Source organism: Puntigrus tetrazona, chromosome 14, assembly GCF_018831695.1.
Source record: "Puntigrus tetrazona isolate hp1 chromosome 14, ASM1883169v1, whole genome shotgun sequence".
In the NCBI taxonomy this organism is placed as follows: Eukaryota; Metazoa; Chordata; class Actinopteri; order Cypriniformes; family Cyprinidae; genus Puntigrus; species Puntigrus tetrazona.
This window is the reverse complement of record NC_056712.1, coordinates 13,028,074-13,054,660: the sequence shown is the minus strand read 5'-3', so window position 1 is coordinate 13,054,660 and position 26,587 is coordinate 13,028,074. Positions and strand designations below refer to the sequence as shown.

The 26,587-nt window shown below is 39.5% G+C and overlaps 1 protein-coding gene across 1 annotated transcript in view; it reads left to right on the top strand.

Moving 5' to 3' along the window:
- Positions 1-26,587, top strand: part of ctnna1 (catenin (cadherin-associated protein), alpha 1) — a 79,492-nt gene that overhangs the window by 39,484 nt on the left and 13,421 nt on the right. The window contains exons 8-16 of the mRNA XM_043256799.1: positions 2,565-2,645; positions 2,867-3,019; positions 9,637-9,729; positions 10,021-10,177; positions 11,654-11,854; positions 13,810-13,961; positions 19,806-19,916; positions 22,136-22,317; positions 25,021-25,126. Coding sequence (XP_043112734.1) covers positions 2,565-2,645; positions 2,867-3,019; positions 9,637-9,729; positions 10,021-10,177; positions 11,654-11,854; positions 13,810-13,961; positions 19,806-19,916; positions 22,136-22,317; positions 25,021-25,126 — 1,236 coding nt within the window. The remainder of the gene's footprint in view (positions 1-2,564; positions 2,646-2,866; positions 3,020-9,636; positions 9,730-10,020; positions 10,178-11,653; positions 11,855-13,809; positions 13,962-19,805; positions 19,917-22,135; positions 22,318-25,020; positions 25,127-26,587) is intronic.

Here is a 26,587-nt window from a genome sequence, read left to right as displayed (position 1 = left end):
TTTACAATAATTAAGTGGGAACAGGAAGCTTATACTTAATTTGATATGCGATGTCTAGCAGTCAGATTGTTCCTTTCACTCTCTTCCTTTCGCTTGTTCAGGTTTTCAACACGAAACACGTCACAAGCAAACCGACGTCACAGAGACCTTTTATACTCCTGTCGATCTGTGGTGGCTTAATAGAGCATTCACACTGCAAAGCCTGACAAGAGATTTCACCAAACATGTAGCTGTTATCTGCATTTTTCTCTGCTCCTTTATCTTTTGGTGCATTTGCTGAATATAATTTAATAAAATTATTTTATTACGCTTTTTTTTTTATTTTTATAAAATGAAGCCTGATATGTTGGATGAGAGCCTGTAAATCTTACTGGCTAAACATGCGAAGGGATGTGTATTAGCAAATCAGAACATATTTAGTTTTTTTTTTTTTTTTTTTTTACATGGATACTGTTTTAATTCATTTGTTTAATATTTTTATTAACATGTTTTTATATATCTCATATATAAGCTCAGCGACTTATAATTCGAGACGTTGGATAGAGATGTTCTAAAATCGTCCCTTTTAAAATGATGCAGCACTGCTTTTAGTAAATTTCAAGACAATTATTGCTAGATGTCAGATCTCCTGCTGTGAAAAATCATTCCTGTTATTATGTGTAATTGTTAGTTTGTTGTAGTTGGAATCTTTGCATTACGTGACTTTTTAGAATTTCACTATCAATTCTCCTTAGGACCTCATGTCGGGTTAAAAAACTTTTTGCAATATGTCAGATTGCAGTCTGTTTCTAAATGCAAACTCTCTTATACAAATATTTTTTTTTTCATCATATGACTGTCTAGTTAATTTTCCAAGTGGATAGTTTCCTCTTATTATCATTTATTTTTGTTTTTGTCTGTGAACACTGTGACTGTAGGTTGTGCTAAAATTGCATTTGTGCCATTGTAGCTACTGTGCTTAATTTGAACATCTGCGTTTCTTTTTTTGGGGTGGTCACTTTCTAATGTGACCTAGGCCGTTTTGTGTGTGTGTATGATTTATTTGTTTGTCACTTTTCTCCATAGGTCATATTACTTTTATTTATTTATTTTTTAACAGATGCTTTTTTTTTTTTTTTTTTTCCCCTCACAAGTCTGTGGGGAGATTTGTTCATGCTGCAAGCACAGCTCTACCTGAACATCATTAACTATATGTGTGAAAACACCACGTAAACTAGTGTGAGGAATCAAATGACTGCCCAATTAAGTGGAGCTGCTTGGAGCAAAATCAATAGTGAGTGATCCAAGCCATTTTACCCTCTGGGGGAACATGCGATCATATAGGTAATATCCGTCGAGCTTTCTTACTTGCACTCTGGATGAATGTACCATTTGTGCTAATCTAGGTAATTTTTGTTCAACACAATGAGCAACCCATCTGTGGGTTAGTGATTTAAAATTGACAGTCCCTCACCATTATTACGCTGGAGAGCCTATGTTGTTCTCAAGTGCTTTCATCCGACTGGCACATAATCAGTAGGGGATTAAGGCCGATGGCATTTGCTTGCCTCCTATCGTGTACCACCCAATGGGGTGATGATGTGGGGGGGGTAAACTGCCAGTGCCACTGCCATATTTCATTGACTGTCACGCTTTTGCTGCTTGTGCCCCTGTGACGGCCTTCCCCCAGGCTTTTCCCTGTGCTGGAGATTTACCTATCCACTGCACACGAGCAATTTGTCTGGGGCATGTGAGAGAGATCTGCTATCCCAATGCTAGCCAACCTGACTTGGAAGCGCTGGACAAGTGAAGGCCTTCCAAAGTGTGTAAATTGCTCAGGTTTATCTCCGACAATCATTGTGTTGGTTGTGAACATGTGAACTCTGCTTGACCAGGCTTAACTCCTCCTGCCTACCTTCCTCTGAACTTTGTGTGTTGTTAAAAGCTGTCTGACCCATAACATAATGAGTTTTAATTAAAAAATGTAAATGTCTGGTTAACAATGTAATCCTTGAATGGTTAGGGATGGATGAATCGGACACCGGTTCTAAAGAATCGCGTTTTAACTAATCTTCACGTGTGCCTTTGCCCTACATCCTTTCTTGTTGTTTTTTTTTTTTCTGTTTTTGCACTGCAGGAGAGCTATTTGTGACATGAATTATTTCACGGACTGCTTAAACCCTGCTCAAGAAAGTGACAGACAAAAACTCTGGATTTTTTTGAGCTGAAAAATGTATCGGTGAAAGAATGTGGGTGGGTGCCTCCTGACAGTACCACAAGTCACGTTAGTCATACGAAACAATGAACGCTAAAGGATGGGTAAAAGAACCTAAACCCCTGCAAAGTTTTCAAGAATGAAATGAAATGTTTGCCACAGGGGGTTATAACCATTCCAGTGACTCATGCTGTTTTTTCTTTTTTTTCTTCCTCTGTAGAAAATGCATCGTATCCATCATATCTTATAAGTTTGTCTTGTCCTTTCAGTCCTCAGCTTTAACTCCCACCTGCCATTTTTTTTTCTCCAGTGAGCCAAACTATAACAAGTTTAAATGAGCATATTCTTCCCCTGTTTGTTTTTATCACAGGCTGGACATAAAGAGAAGAGCGATGCACTGAACATGGCCATCGACAGGATGACTAAGAAGACCCGTGACCTGCGCAGACAGGTCTGTTCACCTTGAAACAGTGCACAGAATCACAATCGTTTTAATTATAGGTGTCAGTAAAAAAAACTTTACGTCCTTTTGCTTAATGACTTATCATGACTGTCTCTCTTTAGATGCATGTTGTTTACATTGCGTATTAAAAATGTATATACCAAAGCCAGGTGCTCTGAGTAATCAAACACTAGCTAAGGATTTGTGTGTTTGTGTATTCATCATTTCAGCTGCGGAAGGCTGTGATGGACCACGTGTCGGACTCTTTTCTGGAGACCAATGTTCCACTGCTGGTATTGATCGAGGCTGCCAAGAATGGTAATGAAAAGGAGGTGAAGGAATATGCCCAAGTTTTCCGTGAGCACGCCAACAAACTGATTGAGGTAGGCACCTGTTTTCTGCTCCATAAAGTGCCAATTACTGTCCCTCGTCTGTTGCAGATTTTAAATACTGGAATTGTTTCAAAACAAATGATGGAACATTATTTGTACTCTTCCAGACTAGCTATTCTTTTGTTTACCATGACATCTTGAAGAGAGCACATGATTGGTGATTGTAGGTTTGTTGTCTTTGATTAAGACATTTGTTGATATATTTCCTGAACAAATCAAAGAAGCTCTTTAAGGGATTCTTTAGGTGACGTGTGGTTAGAAGTCTGTGGTGAAATGCACAGACCGATTCTGATCCCAAATTGATTTTGTGCACTCTTCCTGACTTGCTTTTGTTGTTTTTGTCATGACATGAAACAAAATGTAAGGTGTTTTGCCACACTAAATGAAATGTAGAGATGAGTCAGGATAGACGGCCTAACCGATTATGATGGCCGACCACTGTTTTTTCTTTCGTATTTTAGGATGCTGTGTTTGAAAGTGGATGATTTAAGGGACTCTGCTTTTCTGAGAGGGTTTTAGTATGCTGACAGCATGCTTGAACGTGCTGCAGAGAAGTTGCATCTCTAAATTCATACGCATCAAAGCATTGCTTTTGTAACAAATTCGCCGCCTTCAACAGATTTCAAGACAATTACTGTCAGACTTCAAATCACTTGCTGTGAGCAACGTTTCCATTATTATGCATAATCTGTAGATATTGTGAGAACTACGATAGCTCTGTGCAACAGAAGTTTTTAAATATTTAGCCTTATTTGTTAGATCATTAGTTTTGTAGGATGTCTGTCAGTTCCCTTATTGACAAGCTACTCCCTGAAACATCCTAATACCAGATACTAGACGAGTTTCTGGTTTAAAAGTAATATATAGCTTTACAAATGGCTAATTAAAAGTGCCTCATGCCACCCACAAAACAAAAAAAAAATGGAAGCTGTCACTTCCACAAGTAATTAGTACACACTTGAAGGGAAAAAAAATTCTATTCCGATTCCAACATGGAAGCTGTTGTAAAGACGAAATACATTTTAATCGATAGTCAGTACCATCACCGTTTATATGGGACTCTTGACTACTTGATCCAAGCAAGCGTGTCACAGCCCTTTTATCTTTTATGCTTCATATTTTTTTTGTGATGTGTCAGACAGGAGTCAAACTTACACTTTATAGTGCAGGACAAATGCAGTAAGGCTGCTGGGTTTACAATGCCACAGCCAGGGAATCACTGCATTTGTATGGGCAGTCACAACTGTGAATCACATTTTAAGCTCAGTCGAAGAGTGAAACTCCTTCGAGTCCAAGGTTAAGTGTTGCCTCAATGGGGAAATGCGAAACAGCTGGATATCCGGTGTCTTATTGATGGACTTCACGCGAAATCTGCATTGTCGTGTCTGTTTGCGGTCACCGTATTCATGACCGATAAATAGGCCATGTCTCTCGTGGTGTTTTATTTTCCAGATAGATGTTTTTCATGCCGAATCACTGGGGGCTTTATATCTCAGGCTCACATTGGCAGGGCCAGTGACAAGCTGACAGAAATGTTAGCTATCCTCATTAGTTTTTCAAATCTGTTCATCTTAGTCCCTGTGGTAACACGTCATCCACCGACATTTCAGACTGACCTCTTCCCACAGGGGGCAGGCCCGGCCCTCGCGTGACACTCTGCGTTCAGGGGAAGACTGGTGAAGGAAATCAAAGTGAAGGGAAAAGGAGGGATAATGAGTAAAAGCCTCAGAGTCTCACTGGGGGCTAAAGATAGTCGTAACACAACACGTCTCCAAAAAGTCACATCCGTCTCCCTCTCACACGTTTTTCATTGCTTTGATTTGACACCAGCCAGTGGTCGCGCCATACGCATTCAAACCTTAATCCAAACATGGATTACAAGAACAAAACATGGGCTCATTTTGATAATCGCATCTGAGGGGCGTTTACAAACGATTGTGGTTTGTGCACTTCCCTTACTCGTGCCGAGGCAAGGTCTGTTTTTGTCTTTTGAATTTATTGAACGCAATCTGCTTTCTATTCATATTTGATCAAATGTGTGAAAGTGTAATTGAGCATTTGAGACTGCACAGGTAGGAACAGCTTATTTATACAAATTTAAAGTTAAATTACTTGAGCGTTTTGTTGCATTAATTTAACAACAATATTAATAATAGTAATTTTGTATAAACGTGTTTAAGGTAGGAAAATCAATAAAAAGACAGACTTTGCCTGAAAACATCTAGTAAAACAACTGTAGCGCACAGCTTCTCATTACTTATTTTTTTAGTATAGCAAATTGTATAAGCAAATTGCTAATGCATTAAGCCTGTATTCCAGCTGTGTAGAGGGTCAGCTTATGCGTGACCTTGTGTTGTCTGCTTTGTATGGAGGAGGGAAGGTAGAGTGGTTTTGAATATGTAGGTTATGGAGAAAAAACTGCATTGTCTGAAATAGCTGGAGCGTCTCACTCCTGCTTGGTATCCAAATTGTTGGCAAAGAAATGTATTCATGTGCATTAGGGATTTTGCCTGCATTCATGTACTTGCCTTCTGTTACAAAGCGAACACAGTGGGTTGAAACGATGTGCCATATATGGGAATTCCTCTGTTTGCCGATGGCTTTCATCACTAAGGATGGTCTAATATATTTTTGACAGGCGGTAAAGGCGTGCCTTGCAGCGAGAGATGGTTGCAGAGGGGAAATTATTTTAACCTCTCTTAACTCACTGCTTGGATTCACTCACGTCCTTCAGTATGGTTAAATAATGACCCTGAACTTTTATTATGCCCTGCATAATAAAAAATAGAAAAGTGACTGAAAGTGCAAGTATGCATGTTAAGATTTTTTTTTTTTTTTTTTTTTTTTTTTTTTTTTATAGAACTCATTGCATGCCGTCAAGTGTCCTACAGATTTTATTAAATGTTAAAAAAAAAACATTAATATTATTTTATATAAACATGAGAGAACAGCCTTTTTATTATTATTATTATTATATATAAAATTATTATTATTTTTATATTATATATAAAATTATAATATTGCACTTACGTTTTTTTTGTGTATTTTGATAAAGTAAATGCAAAACGTCTTTATAAAAAAAAAAAAAGACAAAAACTGAACTGCAGAGTGTGTGCATGCGTGAGTGTAATTATAATTATATCATTATTCTTGTGGCCCACTTTTTTTTTATAAACAAGTGAGATTTATAGTGTAATGCATTTTTTTTTTTTCTAGCACTGTTTAGAGTTTAAATATGGATGTAGTTATTGCTTAGGGAGGCCGTTTAATTTGCAGTACAATGAAGCATCCATGGCTATGACAGGAATGGAACTGCAGCCAACTCTTCCCTCCCCTCACTGTCTTTTTACTCCTGCAGAAGGCATGAAGTCGACACTCTCCAAGGGCTGTAAAAAGTGCTCTCTCTCTCACTTTCTCTCCCTCTCGCACGCTCGCTCTCTCTCAAAATAGTGTTCTCAGATACCACCCTTCATTCATTCAGTTCTTTTGTAGAGACAGTCAGTACCATTGGAGACCCTCCTAGCAACCTACATACATCTCAAGAGTACTCCACCATTACCTATTTGTTAATTTTCCCTTTTTCCATTTTGAAAGCCACTTATATTGACTTTGAACATCTGAGCTTGCAGGAAAAGCAGGATCTTGGCTGTGACTGTCAGTTCTTGGTCGCAGAAACACAGTGGCGGTTCGGTTTTTATACCATGAAATGCATCATTCCTGAAGCAGGATAAAAATAGAACAAGCTTAGTTTTATTGCCTCAAGGCCTTGTTCTCAAAGGTTCCTGGCTGCTCAAGGAACACTGAGATTGTGCAGGGACTAAACTACATGTGCGACAGAAAATGAGAGAGACGAAAGGAGAAAGAGAATACTGAAATAAGTGTTTCAGTTTAATAAACAGACTAAAAATAGAATACAATAATATTGACCAGAACAGCTTTTTAAAACACTGTTCATTACATGTAAACTTTGATCATGTTAATATGATAGGCACATTGAGTTAAAGGGATAGTTCACCCCCCCAAAAAAAATTTGTTTTATCTGCCCAGGGCATCCAAGACGTAGGTGCCCTTTTTTCTTCAGTAGAACACAAAGAAAGATTAACTCAGTTGCATTCTGTCTGTCATGTAATTGAAGTCAGTGGGCACCAAGATTTGAGAGTCAAAAAAACAAATTAAACACTGCGGCTTGTGACGATACACTGAAGTGTCAAGACATGAAACGATAGGTTGGTGCAGAAAAAAAAAACTTTTTACCTCTTATATAGACCTTAAACCTTACGTGTCATGACCCATAGAAACAGTCACTAATGAGGAATCTGTGTGTATATAACTATGTGCCAGAGCATGTTGACCCATCATGCGCCAGGTGTTGTAAATAAGAGGACAGTCGGAGATTGTGGTCATTGACTTCCATTATATGACTGACAGACTGCAACAGTTAACATTTTTGGTTGAGCTATCCCTATAACATTAGGAAGATTTTCTATGTGGTATCTCGCAATGTATTGAGTCACTGATCTTTACATGAGTCATACAGAGCCATATATGTTCCATTTATAAAACTGTGATTTTTATTTTATTTTTTTCTCTTCTCCTTTCTCTAGCATCTATAGCATGCATCTCCAGTTTATCTGTGTGGGAATATCTACCGACCAATGTGTCACATAATCTACCTGAACAAGAAATATAAATCAGCTCACAATGAATGTCTTCCTCATCCTGTATCTGCTAGACATTTATCTGCAAATGATCCCTGCAGAAATCATGGATAAAGTTATTAGCCAGTTCCTTATTTTGAACTTCAGCAAGAGAGAGGAGATCCACTCTGCTGCGTACTGTATGTGCTAGGCAGCTTGTATAAGAACAGACTCACCCCTTGGTTGACCCAGCGGTGCCACGGAGGGGTGAGATACTAGCTGCACTGATGGGATGTTGTCTGATGTCACTGATGCAAGAAAGAACAGCCTCAGGAAGAGGATGAGTACTTGAATGGAAATGACTTTGAAATTATGCAGAGCTGCAAGCTATTGATTGACATTTTGATTGTTGCAGGTCAAACTAGTTAGTGTTAGACTTGCTTAAATCAGAGATGCTATTAAAATGCCTTTGTCGTAACACTCTCATTAGCTGGTGGTAGAAAAAATAGTCGATTTACTGTAAGAAAATACATTGGCCAAAAATTCTGATAATTGCAATGGATAAATGAATCATTCTTTGTTCACTTTTATAAACATATTTAGCTTGTCCAGCAGTAATTAGCACAGAAATTGTGTAGAATGCCATCGTGAGCTTATTACAAGGCTAAAAATCCCCTTGGACAAGTCTGGTGTTAACTGCATTGCTCTCAGGCACAATGGTAATGGTCAAGGATCGTTTCCCGCAGGGATTGGATCGGCAGCCTTCTGGTTGCAGTCTTCCAGAGTGGCCAATAGATATACAGACTAGTGGCCCTTAGGATATTTCCGTCAGATGTTTTGTGTTAAGCGGCTTGTGTATTATATTACTGTATTAACAAAGGTGGGCTTGAGATTTTTCACTGACCACTGGAGACAAATCGGATGAGATTTAGCCGCTAAATATTATTGCACACACTGAAGTGCTCCTTGTTCAAAGTGTTGGCATGTATACGTGTTTTTAATGCTTGACTAGTGTGTTTGCTAATGGCACCCTGCTGTTCGAGAGATTCCCAGTATGGTGCTTAAGGGAGAGAGAGCGAGCGGAAGAGCGTCGGCTGTGGTACTCCTGAAGTCAGTGGGGCGTTTTCTGTGACTGCGCTGAGCTCTGTTCACATTTACACTCCACTTGTGTTCTGGATTTCCCATTCCTGGCATAGCCAATTCTCGCACATTACGATAAGGTAGAGTAACTCCAAACAGTCCTGCTAAACAAATATGAATGAAACCCCTCAGTAACATTTAATTAAAATGACTCTCGCCTTAAGTAATAAAGCTACTCGGCAACATGCCGTGCTTGCTTCACTGTATAGAGGTGCTTGCGCAGCCAAAGCGAGGCAGCAGAACTCTAATAATCTCATTTCTTGCCTCAAAAAACTGGCCGCTGCAAATAGACTCAAATAACGTCTGTTTGCAGAGAATGTTTGGCGAATCGTGAGTAAAGAGGGAGATTTGTGGGTCAAAATGACAATTTACTCTATAACATTATAAACATCAGCAACAGGCAGTGAGTTTGCTTGCCTCAGCACTCTGGATTTCAGCGGCTTGTGGAGTTTCTGAAAGTGTCAGGAATATTTGCCTCTCTCACTTTCCTGAGGTAACAGCCGCCTGGCAGAACGGTGATTTAATCATCTCTAGGAACCACTCCCTGACGCTGTCAGCCATCATCCTGTGAATTATATGAAATATATTCCCTGTGTGGGGAGACGACCAGACCTCAATTTCAGGCTTTGCTTTTGTTTTGACTTAATCCTCTGGAGGGCTTTTTTCCTGCTGTATTATTTTACCATTTTATCAAATAATCAGATCAACAGCTGACAGCAGGTGTGTGTTTAAATTAAAACTGTTTGTTTGAGGGATGGAAAACCTAATTTTTTTTGTTCCCTGCTCATTTGTCATATGATAAAAAACTGAATTATTTTTTTTCTGTTGTAGGTAGCTAACCTTGCATGCTCCATCTCAAACAATGAGGAGGGAGTAAAGTTGGTACGGATGGCCGCTTCCCAACTGGAAACACTTTGCCCTCAGGTACGCAGCATTTCGCAGATGCACCTGCAGTATGTCCCTTGCTCCACTGTGGCTTTGACTGCTTTTTAATCTGAGCTCCCATGACTATTCCTTCATCCTGGGGCTTTGAACATATGTGTCTTTCCATCAAAATAAACATGGTTTAATCTCAGTCATAATCTGAAACGATTGTAAATGTGTTTTCGGAAGGTCGTTGTGGAAAGGGCATTGGCTCAGAAAATCATTCTGCATATGTGTAGATGTTATTTTAAGTTTTTGTACTTCTTAATCGAATGCTTGTGGTAATTACAGGTGATTAATGCAGCCTTGGCCCTGGCTGCTAAGCCTAACAGCAAAGTGGCCCAGGATAACATGGATTTGTTTAAGGACCAGTGGGAGAAACAGGTGCGAGTGCTTACTGACGCAGTGGACGACATCACTTCCATTGACGACTTCCTCAGCGTGTCTGGTAAGCCAACGCTACAAAGTACAGAGCTGGATCTTGGCTCTTAGTGATAAAATGATGGTTGACATGCAAATGAAAACTATGGTCATTTACCTTTTGGTGCTTTTAAATTTTGCTCTTTTCAAAAAGTACAATGAAATGGGGGGAGAAGACCAAAATTTTTATCATTCACTGAAAATCATTTTATCTGGTGATGGCCGTTACTCCAGTCTTCAGTGTCAATGTGTCATTTTAATTTTTTTTAGGCGAGACACTGCAGGTGAGTAGGGTAAAAATAACACTTGAACACTGAATGATGTTAGTTTGGAAGATCTTGTTTAATATTTTTGACACATTGGAGTCAAAGGAATTTTACAGAGGGAATTTTAAGTATCTCATTTAGTTTAATTTCAGCTACTCCTCAATTCAGAACATACAGAAAACATTGTATTTTCAGATTTTTGGGGGGCAAATAAAAATTTATATAAATAGGCAAATTATATATGAACAGATTCAGAAATAATATATGAACAAAGAAATAAAAAGAAATAAAATTGTGACGTTTGGTGTAAGTATTACTGAAGTGGAGATTTATGGCTCAGTGTAGGCAAAAAATAATTGAGAGAGCCTTTAAAATATTAGTCTGGAACCCCCCCAGCACCAGTTTATTAAAAACCAAAAAGCCCAAAATCTAAAAGTTAAAAGGTGCTTGAAAAAACTGTTTTTGCCTGCAGTGTCTCGCCTTAAATGAATGGAAAGTTTAAAAAATCATATTGTCTTTTATATATTTAATTTGTAAGTGTTTTAAACACTTTCTGGCAGTAGTCTTCAGCAATAATATAAACTCACCAGATGTCATAAACAACAAGCTTTTTTTAAACCGTAAAGAATAATTTCAGCCTACTTCAGTCTAATGACAGGCTGCTTGGTTTCTGTCTGTTTGTACCAGACCCAGAATAGCTTCATGCAGAAGAGGTGAAAAGCATTTATACCTACATCTCTATCAGCGTTGGATGAAACTGGTCACTTCTGATCGTGGGATGCTTAGTGGCCACGTTTAAAGAAGTTCATTAGCTTTTCAGAAGCAGACAAAAGCTCTTGAGTGTCAATTCTCCCCAATGGAATTGACACTTCTATCACGAATGTTAAAGACCTACCATCCCCCTGTCAGACATGGCCTTTAACGGTTCTTGTTAAGCTGTAGGCTGACTGACTGCCTTCACCTCCTCTCAAGGACAGATTACAGTTTACCATGTTGATTTGCATTTCCCAGACACCCATTACTAAACTGTCTGAGTGTGTGTTTAATCTTTTTTTCATCCACCCTTGTGGTTCCTGTTAATGTTCTTAAGTCAGAGACAATGTAAATACAGCATGAAGGATGAGGATTTCCTGTCTTCATGCTTTGCATTGTGGTTAGCATTCTGTACATTTCTCCAGTCTTCACAAGTTATTTTAAACATTGCTTCTCTTGTGTATTTTTCTTTCTTTTTGCATTAGAAAATCACATTCTAGAGGATGTTAACAAGTGTGTCATAGCTCTTCAAGAGAAGGATGTTGATGGCCTGGATCGCACTGCTGGGGCCATTCGAGGTAGAGCTGCCCGTGTGGTCCATGTGGTCATATCTGAGATGGACAACTATGAACCTGGGGTCTACACAGAAAAGGTTCTGGAAGCCACCAAGCTTCTCACTGATACAGGTATAAACCAGAACACTATAGGCCTGAAATTGTTTGTTTTTTTGCAATAAATGTCTGTAGCTGCATAAAAGTTTTATGCGTCATGAGCCAAAATGTAATAATTAACAAATAATTCTGCTAAATCAAAACTCATAATAATAATAATAATAATAATAATAATGACTGCTTATGATTGACATTATTTGGTGCATTAAAATAAGTTAGTTTATCATTGGCTTACAACTGCTTCGAATATGCTTCATCTGATCCTAACTTGGTCAGAACTCTCCATTTAAAATTATATTTGGCGATTACACTTATGTATGTGTGACTAATTTCTATTTTAAAATCCATTGTTCTTGTTTAATATCTGAAAATGCTGCACAGGCATCCAAAAATAGTGCTGCTGCCATCTGGGCCAGAATTTCCTTGAGTGGGTTTGTAGGGTGTTGGTACAAGACTGCTGATTTTAAAATAAAAGTAACTTTATCTACTTCCTCGCAAGGTTGTGAAACATGGCTGTGCCCAAAAGTGCTATCTGAATAGACAGCTCACTAAGTTTTGAGACACTGCCTGTGACCAATATGTGCACTCTAGCTTTATAAGGAAAATAAAGCGTACTATTACTGTTTTCAGGTAGATAATGTGTAATATTACTTTCATGTGCAGTTACATAATAGCGTTCGGATGCCTTCAGGAGCCTTTTTAAGACTAAAAATACAGCAATGGTTCATTCCTCTGGGACAAAGCATACGATTTTCCCGTTCATTTACGGACTTTCTCTTGGGGAATGCAGTGTCACATTTTGTGTACTCTATTCAGCTTTGCGCTAAAACAAATAGCTGGGCCATATTGGAAGAGGATGTTATGTCACTAACGATTGCTTTAATTACTGTTAGACCTCATGCCCTGTAAGCCTTATAAAACCTTTTGTTAATGCAAATTCCAAGTGTTCACTTTTTCCCCATTGTACATCATATTATTCAATACCTTCCTGCTACTGTACTCCCCAGTGCAGTCCTAAATTGTGAATAAGAATGAGTATTAATGTAGATGTGTTCAACGCCTATAGGGAGGGAATATTATTTTATGGCTGGGAGGTGTTGCGTGACTAGAGGGTCGGCCTCAAGAAGTGGTTGGGCAAGCTGCTATAGATCATGCTGAATCAGGTGAATCAACCCAAACCAAATTTCATGACCGTTTGGTCTCAGATGGTCTCAGTGTGCTTACTACCCAAAATGTAGTAGAAATAAGCTACGAGCAGAAACTGTTTTCTAGCCATGAAAGCTTTTTGCAATCACCATCTTAATCCATTTAAAAAAAATTTAACAGCCAGGCTGTTTGTTTGGTTTACTGCTTAAAAACTTTGCATTTGGTTCATTAAGCCCAAAGCTCTAAATGTGGTCTCCATGCCGGATGGTATTCATTTGTTGCACGCAGCCGTTGTCATTAAATATCCTCTGGGAATAAATTGGTAAATGCCATCCACAAAACGCATAAGAAGCAACCCTCAAAAGGTTTCCAGGTCCCATAGCCTTTGAATGCAGCGAGAGTTTGTGTGGCTTTGAGGTCTTGCTGCCACCTGTTTTGTGATTGATTCGTTTAAGGGTGCCTCTGGATTAAGTGTACTCATCTGCCGTTCTCGCAGTCAAGTAAAGCCTGATTAAAAGTTGCCTTGAGCAGTCATTAAAATCCAGCAACACATCCACCGTGAATTTCTGAGTTTACTCAGCTCTGTTTGAGGCGTTCCAAGTTAGATGGGGGAAGCGTCGATTCAATTCAAATCTAATTTGAATTATATATTTCTACAGGCGCAATGTCTTGATTGAATTGTACTGCAGCTCACTTATATTTGCTGAGTTGAAACGGAATTGTTTCCAGCAAAATTAATCTTTTTTTTTTTTTTCTCTTTTGCCGTTTCTGACCTTGCTGTTTGTCCTTTGTGTGTGTGTGTGTGTGTGTGTGTGTGTTTACAGTGATGCCACGTTTCACTGAGCAGGTAGAGGCAGCCGTGGAGGCTCTCAGCGCCAACCCAAGCCAGCCACTGGATGAGAACGAGTTCATTGATGCCTCACGTCTGGTATATGATGGTGTGAGGGACATCAGGAAGGCTGTGCTTATGATCAGGGTGAGAAACCTTTAAAAATTTTAAAAGGTTTGCCTAAAACAGTTCTCATCTTCAGGTCATTTTGAACCCTGTACTGCTTTTTGTCTCACTTAACACTTAGGTATTAGGCAGAACATGTAAGCTGTTGTTTTCCACAAAGGGCTATTACTATTACAAAAAATGCATCAAAACTGTATAGAAAGAAATCTGCATGCAGTTCAGTTTTGGAATATGATTGTGACTAGATTGATGCTTTTTTTTTTTTTTGATGAATTTATCTATTCTTTTGAAAGAGCTGTTAAAGACTTTGTTACTTTAACTATGCCACCTACTTATATGCTCTTTTAGCACTTCCCTTTTTTCCCCCCTCATAAGAGCTTGTAATATTGAGGTAAACTTCTTTTGTTCGGATTTAGAGGGTTAATTGGTGGTTTGCTCTGTGAGGATATATATATATATATATATATATATATACAGACGTGACAAAATTGTTGGTACCCTTTGGTCAATGAAAGAAAAAGTCACAATGGTCACAGAAATAACTGTTATCTGACAAAAGTAATAATAAATAAAAATTCTATAAATGTTAACCAATGAAAGTCAGACATTGTTTTTCAACCATGCTTCAACAGAATTATTTAAAAAAATAAACTCACGAAACAGGCATGGACAAAAATGATGGTACCCCTAGAAAACACTGAAAATAATGTGACCAAAGAGACATGTTAATTTAAGGTGTGTCCACTAATTAGCATCACAGGTGTCTACAACCTTGTAATCAGCCATTGGGCCTATATATATGGCTCCAGGTAATCACTGTGTTGTTTGGTGATATGGTGTGTACCACACTCGACATGGACCAGAGGAAGCAAAGGAAAGAGTTGTCTCAAGAGATCAGAAAGAAAATTATAGACAAGCATGTTAAAGGTAAAGGCTATAAGACCATCTCCAAGCAACTAGATGTTCCTGTGACTACAGTTGCACATATTATTCAGAAGTTTAAGATCCATGGGACTGTATAACCTCCTGGGCGTGGCCGCAGGGAGGAAAATTGATGACAAATCTAAGAGCGGATAATCCGAATGGTAACAAAAGAGCCTAGAAAGACTTCTAAAGAGATTCAAGGTGAACTTCATGCTCAAGGAACATCAGTGTCAGATCGCACCATCCGTCGTTGTTTGAGCCAAAGTGGACTACATGGGAGACGACCAAGGAGGACACCATTGTTGAAAGAAACTGGAATAATGTTGACAAGACTGAATATGAGACAAAATCAGAAGTTTTGCCAAACTGCTTTGGGCAAATGGTAACCTAATTGAACAGATGTCCTGTGGACAGATGAGACAAAAATCGAAGTTTTTGCCAAGGCACATCAGCTGTATGTTACGAAAAAATGAAGCATATCAAGAAAAGAACACTGTGAAACATGGAGGAGGCTCTGTTATGTTCTGGGGCTGCTTTGCTGCGTCTGGCACCGGGTGTCTTGAATCTGTGCAGGGTACAATGAAATCTCAAGACTATCAAGGAATTCTAGAGAGAAATGTACTAGCAGAGTGTCAGAAAGCTTGGTCTCAGTGCAAGTCATGGGTCTTGCAACAGGACAATGACCCAAAAACAGCTAAAAACACCCAAGAATGGCTAAGAGAAAAAAATTGGACTATTGTAAAGTGGCCTTCTATGAGCCCTGACCTCAATCCTATTGAGCATCTTTGGAAGGAGCTGAAACATGCAGTCTGGAAAAGGCACCCTTCAAACCGGACACAACTGGAGCAGTTTGCTCATGAGGAGTGGGCCAAAATACCTGCTGAGAGGTGCAAGTCTCATTGACAGTTAGGAAGCGTTTGATTGCAGTGATTGCCTCAAAAGGTTGCGCAACAAAATATTAAGTTAGGGTACCATCATTTTTGTCCAGGTCTGTTTCATGAGTTTTTTTTTAATAATTCTGTTGAAGCATGGTTGAAAAACAATGTCTGACTTTCATTGGTTAACATTTATAGAATTTTATTTATTATTACTTTTGTCAGATTAAAGTTATTTCTGTGACCATTGTGAGTTTTTCTTTCATTGACCAAAGGGTACCAACAATTTTGTCCACGACTGTATATACCTCGAAATAATACTGCACTTAAACTGAACGTGAGAGAAAAAACGAAAAGCCTGGTGTGCATATATGTGCCACTTTATTAGAAACTAATTGTGAATTTGTTTTGGGCAAATGGTAACCTAATTGAACAGATTTCCCTCTCCATGTGCACTATTACCAGAGCTGTCGTTGTCTGAGGGTTAATGGTCTTTCCCAAAGCTGAACTGTAACATTGGACAGATGGTTGCTAGCTTGCAGTGAAGCGTTAGCTAACAGTCTGACAATAAGCAGACAACAGTCGCTCTTGCTGCGCAGGGAAACGCACAGACCCTTAACTTCATTCGATTAAAATTGAGTTTTCAATTAATTACAAATATACGTCTAGGTTAACGGTAGTTCCAGACTAGTTCCAGACTAACGAGTTTTCAATTAATTGCAAAGATAATGTACACTGAATTTGAATAATTGGCTTGTGAGGAAGTGTGTTGGAATGTATTAACGCCTTTAGTTAAAGCAAAGAGTGTGGTCATGACCTGGATAATGAAGCCGGAGTAGCATTCGATTAAAAGGCCTCTGGAAATTGGGCGGCACATATATGCACTCGTATATTTGCTATTGATAATTGTAATCGCATCATCTTTCTTTCCTACCTTTGTACGTGCATCCTTTGTTTGAATACATCCACCAGCCCTTTCTTATTAAATGTCAAGTAGCAAGACGATTCACATTGACTCACTAGTTGGTGCAGAAGAAACTGAGTTTGTAAAATGTTCATTAATAACAGAGGGTTTAAATTAGAATAAGCACAAAATTAGATGGGGGATCCTTTACGCTTTATTTGCATTATAATACACAATTGATTTTTTTTTTATAAAGGGGATTTAATTAGCATTTTTCCCTCTATTTTTTTCAAATCCTAGGAAAGCTGTAGTTGCTCTTTCTTTTTTCACTCTAGACATCCTTCTCTAGTTATCTAGATTTGATTCAGTGGTTAAAACAAAAGGCCTTTTGGCAGGCAGGATCTACTTGTTTGTAGTTTTGAACATGCCCCTAATGCTAAAACCCCCTATGCCTCTATTGGGTCAAAAGAAGAGGCGTGATCTTTGCTATCTCGTTTAGTTTTTCTCACTGTGTATGGTATTTTTTGCTTCAGGGCCCTTGTTCTAAGACGACTCGTCCGAACCGATAAGAAAACCGCCCAGAGGTCTGGCGATCGCTGGGGTTTGTTAGAGAGCACTGTTTTAATACATCCTGCAGACATTGAGATAGGTGGGGAAAAACTTTCATGTTTGACTTTCAAGTTGCTTGCTTCCACACACACACGCCATGTCAAGCTCATACATTTAGACAGAGCTTGAGCACTAGCCAATCAGCCAACACTAGTGCCCAGTGGGCATCAACCTCTCCGCCGCGCAGGAAATCCTCGATCGGAAGAGACAAGTGTGCGGCTTAGGCTACTTAAGATGGACAGAGTCTTTAACCTCAGTAAGTACTGCACTCGTAGTCCTTGCCGACCGGCCGTCACCTAATATTTGACAGGCAGGCAGCCCTCGACGACTCTGTTGAGGGGATGTCACTGGTACTAATGGCCCTTCCTTAGCACAGATCCTCATAGCTGCTGAGCGGCTACTGTAGCCTGCAAATTCACCTCACCATACCTACACTGCTTCAGGCATCTTACACTGTTTATTCAAATGCCTGCTCACTACTGCCCTAGTTTATAGATGCGATGCATTCTCTTGGATAGCAAGGTAGATATTTTTGAGCTGTCTGTGGCTTCCATCACTCTTTCTCACTAGATACTGGGGTTGGGCAAAGTTTTGAGTTCCCAAAATCGGTTTCCTTGTAGTTCATAGGTTGCAATTTGAATTTAATGGGTGGCATCAAACAGGAATTTGAAATGAAGAGGAATTTACAAAAATGAAATTCAAAAGAGGTGATACTTTCTTGGAAATGAAGTGTTATTGTTTAATGTCATGCATGTATAAACTAAATGCTCTTTTTAATAGAATCTTCTATCCACACTATGTAACAAAATGACAATTTACAGAACACATCATCTTTTAGAAATCATTCTACTTTTTTAATTTGATGTCCAATTGTGAGGTTTAATATTTTTGTTATAGCCACTTTTTTTTTTTTTTTTTGGTATTTCAATTCGGGATTTAAATAAGATTATTTGCAACCTTGTTAGCGATGAGTAGTCATTTAAAATTTTAGCACCATTACCCTAAAATCATTTTTTATTTATTTTTTTATTTATTTATTTTTTGCACCAGTGTGATTTTCTAGATTACATCAAAACATGGTTATGATATTAGCCTGGGCACTTCGAAAACATCGTCCACACCTTGGCTGACTTTGTTTGGCTTTGTTGTTTTGATGTCATCTTCAGCAGGCAGAGTTTTGGGATGCTTGAGGTGTCTATTATTGGAGCAGCTGCATCGTGAGCCAGTCAGAATCTCCTCATAAATGGATTGTACAGACAGTCGGATAAGCACGGCTTGCAGCACTGGCGAAATAATACCTCCGTATCTTCTCACATCTCGTCCTTTCTCCTATCAAGCTGAAATGCATTTTCTTGTCAGTGAGGGCTCTTCCCCCCTGCCACCCCTCCCCATTCTCCACCATTTCCCTCTGCAAACAGGTCCCTCTGCTCGCAAGTGCATACTAATAGAGCAGTAGAGTTATAAGAGGCATGTTTGGCATTCAGTGCAGGGATTAGAGAGAAAGAGAGTTAGTTCAGTTGAGTACAGGGAAAACGTGGTGTATCCGCTGCATTGGTGTGCCAGATCATTCTGTTTCTGTGTACAGCAGACAAGTAGAAACATTTTACTGCTAAAATGTCCCTCATTACATATTTGCTTTAAAAATGCATAGGTAGCCTTTTTTATGGAGTGCTTGCTAAGGAAAGTATCCCTGTTATAATTGCTCATGATTTGAGGTCGGACTTTATTGCTTCAATATTTCACTTTTTGTTGCATTGAAAGTGTTACTCTGAACTATACAGAGAGTAGAATAGTATCAGAAAAGGACCAAGCAACCAAATAGCAAAGTTAAAAACTACTTGGGCACTTAAAGGGATAGTTCACCCAAAAATGAAAATTACTCAACCTCATGTCATTTCAAACCTATATAACTTTCACTCATCTTCGGGAAAACTATATTTTTTATGAATTCAGAGAGCTCTCTGAGAGCTCTTATTTTTTTCTCTGGCCACAAAAAGTGTTCTCAATAGCTTCTAAAAATTACACTTCAACCACTAGATTATTTTAACAGTGTCCTTGCTGTGTTTTTGAGCTTTGATCATGTTAGGATGCTTGCTTTCTATGGGAGGATCAGAGAGCTCTCAGAATTCATCAAAAATATCTTAATTTGTGTTCAAAAGTCTTATAAATTTAAAACACACAGGCTAGTTGAGTTATATACCTTTAAGCAATCTCCACAACTACTAACATAAAAATTTGTAGTTAACAATATTAGATTATTTACAATATTAGATTATAAAGAATATATACAATGAGATTTTAAAGAATTGCTAAGCGAACTTAGCAAAGTGCACATCAGAAATCTACAAGCTCATATAAATGCCAAATGCCATAACAGTTGTTTGCTGACAGTATACCAAGGCAAAGGCATTTTGTGCTACTTTTTTAACCCAACGAGAAAGAACTTTGCTGTGAGGATCTTAAGCTTTTGCTGCAGTCCATAAATGACTTCAGTTGTTGAAAGAACTTGCTAATGCTTTTCTTTATGCTCTCTATATTCTGTATCCCCCACAGACCCCAGAGGAACTGGACGACTCTGACTTTGAGACTGAAGACTTTGATTCTCGTAGCAGGACCAGTGTGCAGACGGAAGACGAACAGACCATCGGCGGAAAAAGCGCTCGGGTGAGAGTTGGGGCTTTTGTAGTTCACAGCTTTTGGTTTCATGGATGGCCAGTTTATGGATCCACTTAGGGATGTCAAAAAGTGTCCAACTCAATCCTAAAATTACAAGACGATAAGGTTCCTTTGTAGATACTTGCATGGAACTTGTCCAAGGATGTAGTAAGTTCCATCTTTTTCAGTGTTTCTATAATAAAACTTTATCACAGTCGATTTAAAGAGTCGTTAGACAGCGTTGTGAGGTGCTAAACGCTTTATCCACCGGTCAGATTTGCAGCATCATGGCCAAATCTACCTTTGCTTCACTGTTAAGCCCCAATGGCACAAGAACTCTGAATCAGTGTTTTTAAGATTCTGTACTGATTTCGTGTCAACAGCGCTCCTGATGTTGCCACCAGCGAAACAGACATCAAACCTCGCCCCCTCTCTACCTCCATTTCTCTCACCCCCTCCCTTCACATCCTCTTCTGTTGCCTTGGTAATACTTATGAAAATCCATCCCTATATAGCTGGAAGGAACAGTGAATATATATATATATATATATATATATATATATATATATATATATATATATATATATATATATATATATATATATATATATATATATATATATATACACACACACACATAAATGTTTTTTTATTATTTTTGTTATTAGTTTGAATGTATTCTCTAGTCCACAGCTGTGGTGATGGTAGACACTGCTGATGATTGGCATCCTGTTTTCCTTTTTAAATTCAGTGTTGTGAGAGAGAGGTAACGGGAACCAAGTTGTGTTTGGGGATCTTGTTAGTAAGAGTGCTTGCTTTTCCTGCAAGCACTTTTTCAGAGTTCCTTGTGTGACAGCACAAATGTAAAAGCAATATGTGGCCCAAGATTTTTTAATTTTTTTATATAAATGCATTTTAAAAATTCAGATTTTCTTTTGTCAATAAGAATTGTTCCTGGTCGTGTAAGGCTGTCATCTATTCATATTTACATCCGCTGTGCCAGTCGCATATTCTTTGTTCCCCAACCTCGCATGAATATAATTACAGACCTCTCACCCTCCTTTTCCATAGTGATGTGAGCATGTTGATGAAAACTAAAAAATACCGAAAAAAATATTCAGCTCTAATCATCTAGGGGATGGCAGGAGACTTTAAGAGCTCAAGACTTGAACAGAAAGCTCTTGTTAAAGATAAAAGCGTTGCAGAAGACTTACATTTCCCGTTGAACCTTGTTGCCGGGGAAGCAAGTAGTATTTTTGTTTAGAGAGTTGTAGAAAACGGGGCAGTGAAGGTTGTGCTTGAGTGAGAATGTGATTATATAAGTCTGTAATCACTGTCCAGCCTCCTGTTCCACCCCCCCAGAGGCTTTTGATTTAGTCCCCAGCTCCAGTGGGAATCCTAGTCACTCAGCTAATGCGCTAATGTGTGCCACGTGTGTTGTGCCGGTGCTCCAAATTTAAAGAGAAAATTTTGAGAACTTGCCAGAAATGGTTTTATATATATATGACAGTGATATATTTATTTATTTATTTATTTATTTATTTATACAGCCTTTACTCCAGTCACTCAGAAATTGTAATATTCTGATTTGGGGTTCAAGGATCATTTCTTATTAATGATTAAAAAAAGGTTGTTCTGCCCCAAAACTTTTTAACAGAATAGAGGTACCCCTGAACCACCATGTTTTGACAGTTAGGATTGAGTATAATCCCTCAAAAATGGCATAACAGCTAGTTGGCATGCGTGTTATTTAACAAAGATCAGACTGGTATTCTGTTCATTTGATGCACTGAATGCAGTGGCACATATTCAACTGGCCTCCTCATTCGAGTTTTGTAAGTCTATTGAGGCTACAGAAAGCATTGCTCAGCATAGTTCTGAAAGGTTGTGAACCTTTTACAGAATTAGAGGAATGTTTCATAGCCCATACGCCACCAGCCAAAGCTGTAAAATCTCTCCTGCTCGCTCGGGCCAGGCCGGTCATGCAAGAAATGAGAGGGAGAAAGAGCGTGAGAGAGAAGGACAAAGAAAGGTGTGAGAGAGAAGGACAAAGAAAGGTGTAAGAGAGAAGCAAAGAAAGAAGCAGGAAGGGGGATTGAACATCAATTTTCTTTTTTAATTGCATATCCTTTGTCATCTCTTTTCCTCATTAACCGTCATAGATCAGCATATCGTGAGCAGATTTATGTACGGTGTGTTATATATGAGATTCTCTGTGGAATTGGCAGGCCATCATGGCTCAGCTACCTCAGGAGCAGAAGGCGAAGATTGCAGAGCAGGTGGCCAGTTTCCAGGAGGAGAAGAGCAAGCTGGACGCCGAGGTATCCAAGTGGGATGACAGCGGAAATGACATCATCGTTTTGGCCAAGCAAATGTGCATGATCATGATGGAGATGACCGACTTCACCAGGTGAGCTCAAACTGCCCTCTTCCCTGCTCGAATACCCGTCAGAGACCACACACACACACACACACACACAAAACCCTTTTAGACTCAACTCAATAGACCTCTCTGGCCATGCACTACTGCTCCGGTTTCACTGTGTCGAGGCTCAGTGCTTCAGCTTTATATTGGTTTGTATGGCAGTTTGCATTGGCAATGAAATGTGTGCGAGCCTTTTTATAGGGAAATCTTTTCCAATATTGAAAGAGAGACTGGTGAAATCTGTTATTTTTTTTATACCTAATTTCCCCTGTCATTTACCTAAATCGGCCATCAATTAGTAAGGTCTAATATTAACTTAGACAAGCACTCAGTTCTGTCTCACGGAACCTTTTTCTTCTCAGTGGAAGCAAATGAGCTGTGGATTTTTTTTGTGGGCTTTTTACCTGCCTCATTTGCCTGCCTCATTGTCTTTCCATCATGCGTGATCCCAGAAGAAAGGGTTTTGAAGAGAACAAAATCTTTCGACCTCTTAAAAAAAATTTGATTTAAAAACAACAAAGGACAGGAGCTGCTGGACAAAGAAAAGGTCACCTGAATTCCTCCCCTGTATGCTGACAGAATCGAGGAAAAGGCCATTTTAGGTGTGACAGAGCACGCTCATGGGCTGCACACCTGAGAGTGACTGCCATCTGCTCTCTCAGAGGACACTGTGTGTTTGTGTGTGTAAGCGAGAGAGACAGAGATGGAAAATGTCTTGGACTATCACCTCTCCCTGCCTAGACACCCCCTTTTTTTTTGTTAAGTGGATCATGCTGAGGACACTGTTCGTCAATATTGCACACATAGTAATGACTGAAGGATGGCTGTCACTCAGCCTTATCTCAAGAATAGGGAAAATCAGCTTTGTTTGCTGTTTCCTCCTGTTCAGGAACAGATCTCCATTCCTTCCAGTGTAGTGAATACCTGAATATTCACTATACTAAAGGGAGGTTTTTGTAGATTTTTTTTTTTAATTATTTATTTATTTTTAGGTTTTGCTGACTTTTAGTATACAAATTTGGGAACAAAGCTAGATACTATATGCTTATTGTTGGATCACAGCGGTAGAAAACCATAATGCAAAGATTGACCTAATCAAAAGTGATCATTTACTTATTATATGTTCATTAAAATGCTCATCAACTATTTTGCCCTAAACATGACGTATCTGTCGGCTGTTTTGTGTTTTAGTTGGGAGAATGGTATTGTTTTCGTTGAAGGTGACACTCATGCCTCTTGTTGAAGGCCCCCAGAAATCTGTCATTGTCTCGAGTAAAAAAGCAACAAGGCTGCAGTACATCTGTCAGTGTGGTTGCACAGATTTGGTGGCATTTGCATGAAAAATGGCAATCGGTGCTGATGTGTCACCTGCCGAAATGTGCTGAGTGAAGGTCTCGGCAAGTTAATTCAGTCCACGCCCAAATTATTGCCCCTCGACCTTGGATGGGTACACAATCCCATGAAGGTTAATGCTATAAAGAGGAAATTGATTTCAGGAGCCTTTATCCGGCCTCAATATCTGCAGAGAAGCGGCTTGCCACCAATTCTGCTTATGTCCCTTTCTGCTCATGAATAAAGCATGCATCGCCTGGATTCGTGTCACATATTTTGGAGCCACCTGTCTGTGCATGCTGTGGTCCAGTGCTTGAGCAGTTATGACACACACACACACACGCACACAAAAATGCACTACCCCCATCTGGAACCAGTATCAGTGGCTAATTCATGGGCACTCAGTCAAATTTGCATATGAGTGTGGGATTGTCAAGTGAGATGAAGTCACCCTTGCTCGACAGTCACCTTGTAATGGCCACAATCTCACCTAGGGCGGGTTGTGGGTGGGGCAACATCAAATAAGCCCATCTTTTGTGTTTCAAAATGTTAGAAGTGTTGGTCGCTCTTTGTGGGGTGCATTTTCTTTTTTGAGACGGTGTCTCTAGTGAATTCCTGTGACTTTTGATAGATGCAGTGCTGCCAGGAGGACCCTGTCTGAACGGCACCGAAAGGGAGAGAGAGTAATGGGGAGGGGTGAGTGTAGCGGAAGAGCAAAAACACAAAATTCCATCTGTTGTGGGTTGGATTGTTCAGTTTAGCCTGAAGAGAGCAGCTTTGAATCCAGGTTGCGCCACTTGCCAACTGTGCCCCGCAGTCCCTTGTGGGCACACAGAACTGGCAAATGGCTGGCCAGCTCGTAACCAGGGAGCAGTGGGGGGGGGGCTGGGATGGATGAGGCCAGAAATATTAAATGAACTGAAGTGGCAGTGACCCCAGAAAGCTGACCAGACATCACAGAAGTGGGTGGGAGCTGCTGCTAGATCACGCCATCTGTCTGTCTATGCGTATCTCGTTCATTCGTACCCCCCTCGAAGTCTTCAAGCTACTAGTGAATGGAAGCGTGTTGGAGAGGGATGTTCCTCCTTAATGAGATTAATCAATTGGAAGCGAATTGATCTAGTCTTGCCCAAAAAGCCCTGTTCGTGCTGCGCTGTTCCTGGGAGTGTGAGGCTGTGAAACAAAAGCCTTTTTTTCCCCATCAACCTTGTCAGTATGACCAGCAGTTCTTATTTGTCGAACTTGTTGACGGTTTGACATGTATCATCCAAGCTTGCACATACTCGCTAGCACATCACATGAGACTGCACACAGAACAGTAACTGTGAAAGAAACTGCTATGTTTTTTTTTCCCAGGGGTAAAGGACCACTCAAAAACACCTCTGATGTGATTGGTGCTTCAAAGAAGATTGCCGAAGCTGGATCAAGAATGGACAAGCTGGGCCTTGCTATTGCAGATCAAGTAAGTTGAACTTGCAAGTCTGTTTTGCAGGGGGAGAAAAATCTTCTCTTGGTGAATTATCCATGCACTTGTGTTTCATTTAAGGATCTTAATCCTTATGAAGCACTCCAGTGAATCGCAACAGTGCATAATTTATCTCTCAGCCAACTCCTATCCCTGGCTTTTTCCCAGCACCTTTTCAAAAATAGCGACAGAGACCATGATGCGATAGACGGCACTACGGGTCTGTAAATCCAATCCTGTAGTCCGACACTTATTTTCCTGGAAAGCTCTTCTTATTCTTAAAGCCGAGTGACAATGACAGGTTCACAGGCTTCGTGAAAATAATATGGGAAGATTTCCAGTAAACATCAAACTGGCGTATGTGCTGCAAGGGATCTTTCAGTTTTTTCTTGTCTTCTCAATAGCGTTGTTGAAAGAGATATTGTGAGCTCAGGAAGGGGGTTTTGCATGGCAGAATCATCACCCATCACTCATCCCTCCACGAAGGCCTCTCCTCTCAGTTTGTCATTTAATTAAAAGAGTGCGTCATGCTGTGCAAACATTACCGTGCAGCATGCAGACTTCCAGTCTGATGTCAATAGCACTTGTAGTGTGTGTTTTTAAGAACTACAAGACATTTTTACACTTTGAACTGCATTAAGCTAAAGGGTTAGGGGCGAGAACTTGTTAAACTCTGGGTCGCGCTAGATGTTAATTTCTTGAGTTCATGCATTTGCAAGCATGTTTTGCCCATGCAGTGCAGTGCAGCACCCAGGGAGGGCATGCAAAGATACATGACGTTATCCTATTTGCCGCATGGTTATGGCTGTTAATTACCCATGCCTGTGAACATCTGCAATGTGCTTTCAAAAAGATTCCTTTAACATAAACTTGCATAATAAGCAGCCTTCATGCAAACCGAAGCTCTGCACTTTTGATATTTTATTTAGATTGCACTTTGATCCGACGTGAAGCAGCTCCACTTTTCAAGTCTGTAGTAATGCTACCTACACTGACCCAATTGGAAAGGAATACTAAATGTCCACTTCATGGACGGTGAAAGCTTTCATAGACAGCCACGTCCTGCAAAGTCTTTGATGTTGCTTATTCAGTGCTGTGAATACAATGATATCCCCTGCAGAAAACAGATGGGTACTGTGCAGGTGCTTGTGTGCATGTCTGTGGATGTGTTTGCTTATCTGCACAAACTGGCACATAAATGAAAATGCATTATGTTTTGTAAACGGTGTCCATTATACTGAACCTGCCAATTTGTTGAGTAATGGGATTGATTTGTGTGTAGGACTCATTTAAAATGAACTTCACAACACGTGATGAGATTTCATTGGTTATATAATAACCAACCCCAAAATAAAAAATTGTCATTACTTAGCCCATGTCGTTCCAAACTCCTGGGAACACAATTTAAGATATTTTAGATAGGCTTGTGACTGGTCCATTGGCTGCCAAACAATTGCC